The 10,873-nt window shown below is 40.6% G+C and overlaps 1 protein-coding gene across 1 annotated transcript; it reads right to left on the bottom strand.

The window, feature by feature from the left end:
• Positions 1–486: 486 nt before the first annotated feature.
• PAK1IP1 (PAK1 interacting protein 1) lies at positions 487–10,732 on the bottom strand. The gene is made up of 7 exons (XM_081811094.1): positions 9,959–10,732; positions 6,528–6,648; positions 6,378–6,452; positions 5,791–5,843; positions 5,049–5,194; positions 4,857–4,954; positions 487–679 (listed from the first exon to the last, which is right to left on the bottom strand). Exons 1-7 carry the CDS (start codon positions 10,200–10,202, stop codon positions 517–519), a joined length of 900 nt encoding a protein of 299 aa, XP_081667220.1. The 5' UTR covers positions 10,203–10,732; the 3' UTR covers positions 487–516.
• Between the last annotated feature and the right edge of the window lie 141 nt (positions 10,733–10,873).

Raw genomic sequence — 10,873 nt, 5'->3', positions numbered from 1 at the left:
ATGTCCCTCACAGAGCTTGTTTCTGAGTATTCAGAAACTGTAAATTCTTTAAGGAAAAGGACCATCATTTCTAGATTTTAACACAGAACCTTGCATAGACACTCAACAAACCCCACAGAATTGTCTATAAATAGACAATCAAGAATAATAAACCAAGAGGGTCTGTAAGAGTGAGACTACTGAAGGGAATTTAATTTTCCAAGTATCTGGTTCAAAACTATTGTTAGTTCCATTATCAATCAGTAATTTTCTCAAATTTTTAGTAATGGCAGTATTTTTATCTAACAAAATCTTACAGAGAACATCTATATACAAACAAAAGAGAAGAAAGCAGCGCTTCTCTGATTGAAAAAGCAGAGGAGTTCTGGGACCCTGCCAGCTCAGACTCACCAATACCAACCCCCAAGGTAGCTCTTGGAAGCCTAACTTTAAAACTACAAATATCAACCATGCATGGAAGAGACTTTAAGTTTATTTAAAGATTTCTGCCTTGAAAAACAGTCCACCTCCCTTAACTCAAAGCAATACTAGTAGTAAGACTTGCATTAAAGTACATTTATATTGTGTTAAGACACTGACCTTATCCTGCTTAAGCTTCCACATTTTGATGAAACCATCACTCGATGCTGTAATAACAACATGATGCTCTGGAACTTCAAAACTGAACATGTCTTTTATCCTAGAATAGAAATATGAACACCATAAAGGCTCATTCTCCCAGATAGTATGATATTGTCATAAAGCTTCTATGCACAGTCTCTTGATTTTTCAATGTTCCAAGTGCTTCCAAACTGCTTAAGGAACAGTGCTAAAATCTAACTATGCTTCACATTCCCATGAGTCAGTGAGTCCTTTTCAGGGTCCAAATTCCAAGATAAAATGGACTATCAGCCACTACTATCATCACTGCTGTTCAACATAGTACTACAAGTCCTAGCCTCAGCAATCAGACAACAAAAAGAAATAAAAGGCATCTGAATTGGCAAAGAAGTCAAATTCTCGCTCTTAGCAGATGACATGATACTATGTGGAAAATCCGAAAGACTCCACCCCAAAATTGCTAGAACTCATATAGGAATTCAGCAAAGTGGCAAGATATAAAATCAATGCACAGAAATCAATTGCATTCCTACACATTAACAATGAAACAGAAGAAAGAGAAATAAAGGAGCCGATCCCATTTACAACTGCACCCAAAACCATTAAGACACCTAGGAATAAACCTAACCAAAGAGGCAAAGGATCTGTACTCAGAAAACTATAGAACACTCATGAAAGAAATACAAAGAAATGGAAAAACATTCCATGCTCATGGATTGGTAGAACAAAATATTGCTAAAATGTCTATGCTACCTAGAGGCGCCTGGGTGGCTCAGTTGGTTAAGCGTCTGCCTTCAGCTCAGGTCACGATCCCAGGGTCCTGGGATCAAGCCCCACATTGGGCTCCCTGCTCTGCGGGGAGCCTGCTTCTCCCTCTCACTCTGTCTGCCGCTCCCCGCTTGTGCTCGCACTCTCTGTCAAATAAATAAATAAAATCTTAAACAAACAAAAAACCCCTATGCTACCCAGAGCAATCTACACATTCAATGCAATCCCTATCAAAATACCATCAACCTTTTTCACAGAGTTGGAACAAATAATCCTAAAATTTGTATGGAACCAGAAGAGACCCAAATAGCCAGAGGAATGTTGAAAAAGAAAAGCAAAGCTGGTGACATCATAATTCCGGACTTCAAGCTCTATTACAAAGCTGTCATCATCACGACAGTATGGTACTGGCACAAAAACAGACACATAGATCAGTGGAACAGAATAGAAAACCAAGAAATGGACCCTGAACTCTACAGTCAACTAATCTTCGACAAAGCAGGAAAGAATATCAGTGGAAAAAAGACAGTCTCTTCAACAAATGGTGTTGGGAAAATTGGACAGCCACATGCAGAAGAATGAAACTGGACCATTTCCTTATAGCGTACACAAAAATAGACTCAAAATGGATGAAAGACCTGAATGTGAGACAGGAATCCATCAAAATCCTAGAGGAGATCCCAGGCAGCAACCTTTTCAACCTTGACCGTAGCAACTTCTTGCTAGACACGTCTCCAAAGGCAAGGGAAGCAAGGGCAAAAATGAACTATTGGGACTTCATCAAGATAAAGCACAGCAAAGGAAATAGTCAACAAAGCCCAAAGACAACCGACAGAATGGAAGAAGATATTTGCAAATGACAAATCAGATAAAGGGCTAATATCCAAAATCTATAAAGAACTTATCAAACTCAACACCCAAAGAACAAATAATCCAATCAAGAAATGGGCAGAAGACATGTATAATATACAGTGGAATATTACGCAGCCATCAAAAAATTGAAATCTTGCCATTTGCAACGACATGGATGGAACTAGAGGGTATTATGGTAAGCGAAATAAGTCAATCACAGAAAGACAATTATCATATGATCTCACTGATATGTGGAATTTAAGAAACAAGGCAGAGGATCATAGGGGAAGAGAGGAAAAAACGAAACAAGATAAAACCAGAGAGGGAGACCAACCATAAGAAACTCTTTTTTTTTTTTTAAAGATTTATTTATTTGAGAGAGAGAATGAGAGACAGAGAGCATGAGAGGGAGGAGGGTCAGAGGGAGAAGCAGACTCCCCGCCGAGCAGGGAGCCCGATGCGGGACTCGATCCCGGGACTCCAGGATCATGACCTGAGCCGAAGGCAGTCGCCTAACCAACTGAGCCACCCAGGCGCCCCTGCCATAAGAAACTCTTAAGCATAGGAAACAAACTGAGGGTTGCTGCAGGGGAGGGGGGTGGAGGGATGGGGTAACTGGGTGATGCACATTAAGGAGGGCATGTAACGTAACGAAGCACCGGGTGTTATATATATAAGACTGATGAATCACAGGCCTGTACCTCTGAAACCAGTAATACATTAGATGTTAATTGAATTTAAATTTAAAAAACATTAAAAAAAAAGGTCGAAAGAATGATCATGATAACTATATTAGATTATCATAAAGGAAATAGAGATACTTAAGTCCCTAATCTCAAGAGACTCCAAGTTCAGGATGAAGAGACAAACAGAACAGAGATGAACCATGGCTTCCACCTACACACCCATTTCTCTCACCTCCAGTGCCACCACCTTCGTCCCAGCTACTGCCATTGTTCTTCTAGACTACCGAGTAGCCTAAGTGGCTAAAATTATGAATCAAATCATGTTACTCCGAGGCTTAAAATCCTACAAAACGGGATCCTTCTAAAAATAACACAGGACAGGAGGAAGGGGCTGGGGACGTATATAAAGAAAGTCTGGCTATAAACGGACAACTGCTGAAGCTGGGTGGTGGGTCTATGGGGGTTGCCTCCTTAAACTGGTCTGTGTGCCTTTAAATTTTTCCATAGTAAGAAATAAACAAAACAAAATCTACAAAGGCCCTCAGTGTAAAATCTAAACTCCTCACCAGTTTACAAGGCCATGCACCATTTGGCTCACTCTGCACAAAGCTCTTTCATTTGTTGCTAAAATACACCCAGCTCCTTCCTCCCTCAGGTGCACTATGCCTGCCTTCTCTCCTCTCTTTAGAAACAGCTCTCTTCATCTGTGAAGTCCCACCCTCCCCCTTCCCCGATCATACTAAGTTACCATTGTCATTCTCAAGGCACACCTTTCTGTTTCCTTCCAAATTATCTGCTTACATGTTTATCATCTGTCTGTTGCTCCGCTAACAAGAAACACAAATGCAAGCCCTTGTCTTTTTGGTTCATCATTTAAAAACTTAGTGCAGTTCTTAATGGATTCTCGTGAATACCTGTTAAATGAATGGATGAACGGCAAAATATATGAAGTGTTATCTTAAGTGTTCCAGTTTTACTAGTACATTTGAAATGACCTTGAACACTTCCCAATGCAGGAAAAAACCAGGGCCTGTACAATGGTAGTACTCAGACCATTCAAAGAGAATTATTTGGAAAATAAAAACTAGGACTTATTTAAGACATAGAAGAGAGGCGCCTGGGTGGCTCAGTCGTTAAGCGTCTGCCTTCGGCTCAGGTCATAATCCCAGGGTCCTGGGATCAAGACCCACATCGGGCTCCCTGCTCAGTGGGAAGCCTGCTTCTCCCTCTCCCTCTCCCCCTGCTGTGTTCCCTCTCTTGCTGTGTCTCTTTCTGTCAAATAAATAAATAAATAAAATCTTTAAAAAAAAAAAAAAACATAGAAGAACACGCAAATGAAGCATATTAAAGTGTAACTGTACATTATCACCTTTTCCAAAACAGTAGAAAAAGCAGAGGCAGAAAGAACTGGATTTGGGTCCCAGTTCCCTCACCCAACAGTGGGTTAATCTTGGCCAAGTCACTTAGCCATTTACTCTGAGAATCAGTGTCTACCCCTAGAAATACAGTGAGCAGTAAGAGGTTAAGAAAGACTGGCACAAAACAGAAGTCAATACTGTCACATATTTCTCCTGTAGGAAAAACAACTAGTGTACAAAGAGGGAAGAAGTGGACAAGGGGCATAGAGTAAAAGGACAGAGAGGTCCTGGCAAAGCTCAATTGTTTAATTTCTTTGTTCCTCTTCAAATTTGGTTGATTTCAGGCCCCAAGTTTAATAGTATTACTGGTGAGTCCTGATGCCAACTTCCCCACTTTTGCACTACTTAAGGCCAGGAAGACATTTCCACCATCCTCTCACACTCCAGAAATCATATATATGTAGAAATGTCTATCTCTGCAGTTGTTCATGAGAAAACATGTACCCTGCTTTATGAAACTACTGCATATGTAACATTTATTGAAGACTCTACACATACATACACATAGAGACTGGCAAAAAAAAAAAAGTACCTGTTTTCATGAGCTTTAAATTCACAGAGGCACATTAGTGAATCACAGTCAAAAAACCTTACAACTTCTTCATCTCCAGCCACTGCAAGGACAGACTCCTAGCAGAGAGAAAAAGAATATCCAGAATGTCATCAACAATTCCAACCATCATCAAAGACACTAAGATTACACCACTGATTTCTGGCCACTTACTGAAAGAAATGTAACAGAAGATATTCTCTTTTCATTTGTGATGGTGCCACTAACAGACGCAGTGTCAAGTTGATAGACATCTATTTTATTCAGTATGACAACTATGTATTTCTCTCCTCTTGGGGACCATTCCACTATGTGAGCATCTGTAAGTTAAAAACACAAAGCTTTTCTATTTCATAAACAAGAAATGAAATGATCAGAGTAGTAATAAAAAGAACAAATAGTTGCACCGTGCATTTTCACATCCAAGACCCTATTTAACCTTCACAACGAACTTTTGGTACATATTTTGCAAGTTAAGTTTTAAAAAACAAACTGGATTCAAAAGCATCATTAAGTCATAGACCTGGTAGGTGACACAGTCATGATAAGAATTCCAATCTAAAATGGGAAAGGAAAAGGGCACCTGGGTGGCTCAGTCAGTTAAACGTCTGCCTTCAACTAAGGTTATGATCCCGGGGTCCTGGGATCGAGCCCCGCGTCCTGGGATAGAGCCCCGCATCAGGCTCCCTGCTCAGCAGGGAGCCTTGCTTCTCCCTCTCCCTCTGCCAGCCACTCCCCCTGCTTGTGCTCTCTCAAATAAATAATCTTTAAAATTAAATAAAATAAAAATGGGAAAATAACCTAAATCACTGCCCTAGGAGGTAACCACCACCATGCAGAGAAATAAAGGTGTGTATGTATGTATATATATTCATATTCCATCAAGTTATAAAAACATTCCAAATAAAGTACTCACTTTGTTTTATATTTTTTATGAATGCTGATCTTCCTTCCACAAGATTCCACGTTCTGCAAAACACAGGAAGTTCACTTATGGCATGATCACTAACTTTTACTAGGTGTAAAGGGAAGCATAATGAAGACCTACTCAAACGACAATTTACTACAATAGGCAGCTAGTTAGAATGATCACGTTTCTTACAGCAACACTGGAAATATTTACTATCAAGCAAGATCAACTCATCCATTCCTAGACCCCTTTCGCATACTTAAAATGTTTAATATATTCTCCAAATATTTCACTTCCTAAAACATTTGTTTTTAGGACCACAATCCTCTTCACTTCACAGTTTACAATGACTGGGATGTACAGTGTACATGTGAACACAAAGCTTGTCATTTTTTCTCTACCACTGTGAAAAGGTTCACTAGCTTTCCATCTTTTCTTGTACTGCAACACCTTTAAATAGCTGACAGCCATGAGATGAGACAGAAAATGAATCTAATTATTGTACTAAAATATACCCTGATGGTAGCTTCCTGTTGTCCCTGGAGAACAAAGACCACAACTTAGAAAAGATGCTCTCAGCATTAACGACTTACCTTAACGTCTTATCCGTACCCACAGACAGGGCCAACTTGCCAGATGGGTGAATGGAAAGGAAGGTCACATGTCCTCTAAAAGGAAACCAACAGTTAGCCCCCAACTTGACTGGCACCTAGAGACCCCCAACAGGAAAGGGCTACACTCACTTGTGAGCTTTAATGGACTTCAGGCACTCCCATTTCTTTGCATCCCACACACAAATGAGTCCATCTTCTGCCCCACTGATTAAGTGCCTGTTGCCATAGAATTTTAGGCAAGTTATTGTGCCTGTGGAAAAACCAAGATAGGCAAACTTAATATTCATTTTGAATGCAAACCCCATTTCTGGTTTGAAGGTTATGCTGTGGCAAGTTAACATCTAAGGTCTTAGTATTACTGAAATATACCTTAAAGTCTTAGGTGAAGAGATTCATTTTTTTCACATTAGAACATACAGTTTCAGGGCTATGCAAATATTTTCAGCAGAATTTCTCTAGTTGTAGACACAGAGCTAATCAGTTCACTTTCTGGCTCTATATCTCCAGAATCATAAATTTAGGAGATGGCTGGCTAGGATTGTTTGAGTAGAAGTCAAACAAAACCAACCAGAAAACCAGCTGATCTGGGGAACAAACCAATAGGTACAGCCATATGACTTCTACTTTCGAAACAGTGAGTTAGTGACCCAATCATCCACAATCCAATTATTATCACTCCAGACCTGCTTTTGATTTGTACACAGTTCTCATTCACTGTCATAAGAATTTATTAGAGGGGCGCCTGGTTAGTAGAGCATATTGACTCTTGATCTCGGGGTTGTGAGTTCAAGCCCCACACTGGGTGTAGAGATTACTTAAAAATAAAATTTAAAAAAAACTTAACTTAAAAAAATTTAAAATCTTTAAAAATTTATTAGAACAACTTTATAATTTGTTCCACTATTCAACTATGCCTCTGCAATCTCCCTTCCATGGTTCACAAATTTTCCTTTATCTTTTCAACTTCACAAAACACTCTACTTCCCTCTGCCCAAACTAAAGCCTGACTCTCCCATGAATTTCTCCTACAGCTCTTGGAATTGGGAAACATAACATATTCACTGTCCTCAAATATAAACCTCGCTGTAAGGAGGTAAGGTGATAGAAGAACCCAGCATTCTTTTAACTCCCAAAAGCAATGCACACCATTATACATTTACCCTCAAGTAAAATTCCCTACCCTTTGAAGCCTGTCACCCAACTTAACTGCCCTATAGCTCAGTGGTCAACAGACTACTGTCTGTAAGCCACACCTGGTGGCCTGTTTTCATAAATGCAGTTTTACTGGAACACAGACTCCCTTGTTCAGTTCCAAAATGTCTATGGCTGTTTTTACACCACAAAGCAGAGCTGAGTAATCAAAACCGAAAACATACAGACATAAAGCCTAAATGTTTACTCTTTTGTCCTTTTCAGAGTAAGGGTATGAACCCTGGGTTCACTGCTGTTCACCTGCCATGTCCTACTCAACCCTTTACATTGTCCTTTATATTGAAAGAGTCAAAGATCTTTGATGAATAATTGTGCACCCCCCTACCCCAAAAAGCACTAATAATATATGGGGTTACATACAACTTTATCAAAGTGGGAGTCTTCAGTCATCTTTGCCCGTTTTCCTCTTTCCTATTATCCTATTTCCTACTCTGGAAAAGAGCTTATCTATTACAACTGTTAGAAAAACAGGAGTTAGGGGCGCCTGGGTGGCTCAGTTGTTTAAGCATCTGCCTTCAGCTCAGGTCATGATCTCAGGGTCCTGGGATCGAGCCCCACATCGGGCTCCCCGCTCGGAGGCGGGAGGGTGGGGGGTAGTCTGCTTCTCCCTTTCCCTCTGCCCCTCCCCCACCTCACGTGCTAATAAATAAATAAAATCTTGAAAAAACCCAAACAAACAGGAGTTAAACAAGGAATGAAGGAAATTAGGAACCATACTTGATCCCCATCCAAACTCCTTCTCAGTCAGTCCTTTTCCTGTTGGGGAACACCTGAACCAGTGGCTCTAGGCAGACAATATTTGTTTAACTTATTTCTTCCATGCCCAAGGGAAAGAGAAGACTTTCTTGCATGAACTGGGATCAGGAGACAGAATGGAAAAGGAATGTATGTTGAATTCACTCAAAGCCTAGCTTCTGTTGAAAAGGAAAATGCTTGTCAAAGTAGCTAAAGGACCTAAAAAAGACACTGACCACTCCAAATTTACTGCCAGAACCAATGCATGGTGGTCTCATCTGCGTTTAATTGCAGGAAACCAACATCCTTAGCAGTGTCCCTGGGAAAATACAATAAAAACACCATAATATTCAATACTGGAAAAAAACTCACCTATTTAGTCTCCCTACTTGTTGATCCGACCACTATCCTGGAAAACTTCACTATCACTGTGGAAAACCTAGGCATGACTTGAGAATCACCAGTCCCGACCTCCTCAACTCAAGTGGCCTTTGCCTCCTCTCTGGTTTAGTCCCTCACACCTACACCCCAGACACAGTTACCACCTAGAGCTGCTCCACATTACAACTCTTGAACTCTTAAGAGCCTCACCCCTGCCCACAACCTCACCACTCACCAGCCCATTCATGCCCCCCTTCATTCACAGTCCATCTGCTCTTTTATTTCAGAGATCTGTAGACTCTTCACACCCCATTTTCTCTAGACCAACAAGCTCTTCTTTCACCAAAATCCTGAATTCCTTTGTATATCAATCCACCTATTGCACACACCAACTAGCTTTCTGCTCCCCATAAAAATGCCGGTAGCTTACTGCAAACGGATGTTACTCGATCCAGAGCCTCCAACTTCAATCAGGCAGACTCTCATCAGTCTTTTGCTTGTTCTTGGTCAGCATCTCTCTCATATCCCGGATGCCAGCACTTTCTCAAGCCCGCACAGCCCCCTCCCTCCCATTCAATCCCTAACCTCTTCTTCTCAAGGACCACCCAGGACCCGGCCCATCTACTTCTCCAGTCACCCCAATCTCCGTTTTAACCTTCTCATAATACCGACTTGCTTACAGTTCCCTATGCACATAGTGGTTAAAAACATGGGCTCTAGACCTAGGTTTGAGTCTAGTTCCATTGTTTTGTAACCGTGGGTAAGTCAAGTTAACATCATTGAATCTCGGTTTTCTCTTCTATGAACTGAAGGTACAAGTGTAGTTTCTTGGCACACTGCTGGGCACGTGGTACTCCCTCAATAAAGTTAGCTATCAACATGAGGCTGTTCCTGTGCTCCTCATGCTTCCTGCTCTGCCTGGAATGCCCTTTCTCCTGCCTAGCTAACAACTGGTACTTCCAAGACAATTCAGTCAGATGTCATTTTGGGGAAGTTTTCAGTGAAAAGTCGCTTCCTCCCACTGCCCCCAGAGTGAGTGAAGTGCCTCCCTTCTGTCTGCCAATATGGACTATGAAGAACTTAAGGATAAAAAAAAAATCACACTTTTCTCATTTCTGTATTCCCTAGCACAGAACCTGCTACATAATAGACACCTAATGAATTATTCAACTGAAGTCAAATTGTAAAGTAATGATACCTCAACATTATCTTAAAGGATATAATTTTCTCACCATTGTGATGCACTAGAGCCCCATGGTCTATCTTCTTTTTCATGTCATATATGTGAATTGTTTCATCTTTGCTCCCAGTGACTACAAAACGACTATTTACAGCCACCGCCGACAAGGAGGCAGTATGGGCATGGTGAGTGAAGTCAGCCACAGGAGTCCATTTTTGCTGAAGAGTAAAACACACAATCAATGTCACAATCATATCACAGTTCTCTAGAAACACATAAGCGATTCCACAACTCATGAAAACTACCAGTAGATACTTACGAACGGAGAAAAAATTATGCAATGATAGCAGATTAAGAAAAACAAAGAACCTGAGAAATAAGGCAGGCAGCAAGGAAATCAGAAGGCAATGCTGGGTATCATGACTCCAAAACAATTATGGAGACCAGACTACTTTAAGGTCCTATCCAAATCCTTAACTGCTTAATATTTACTTATATGTGAGACTTGCATACCGTTCATTCATTCAAATGTTCGGATTTTGAATTGAATTTATTCATTCAAATACTAAATGACTACTATGCGCTTGGCACCATTTTAGACAGTTGATACATAGCAGTGAAGAAAAGAAAGTCCTTATTCTAATAGAACTGCCATCCCTGTGGGAGAGACAAACAGTAAACAAATATGTCACATACAGATGAGTATAATGACAAGTCTTTTTTTTTTTTTTAAGATTTTATTTATTTATTTGTCAGAGAAAGAGCAAGCACAGGGAGGGGGAGCGGCAGGCAGATCCTGGGATCATGACCTGAGCCAAAGGCAGACGCTTAACGACTGAGCCACCCAGGCGCCCCTAATGACAAGTCTCATAAAGAAAAATAAACAGGATGAAGAGTATGCTTCCTTCCATTAGTACCAATATAAGCCCTAGAGAATGACCAATGATGAGGTCTCAAGAACTCTATG

The sequence above is a fragment of the Leptonychotes weddellii genome, unplaced genomic scaffold, assembly GCF_054177405.1.
Source record: "Leptonychotes weddellii isolate Sample4059 unplaced genomic scaffold, ASM5417740v2 HiC_scaffold_5534, whole genome shotgun sequence".
Lineage (NCBI taxonomy): Eukaryota > Metazoa > Chordata > Mammalia > Carnivora > Phocidae > Leptonychotes > Leptonychotes weddellii.
This window is presented reverse-complemented; position numbering and strand designations above follow the sequence as displayed.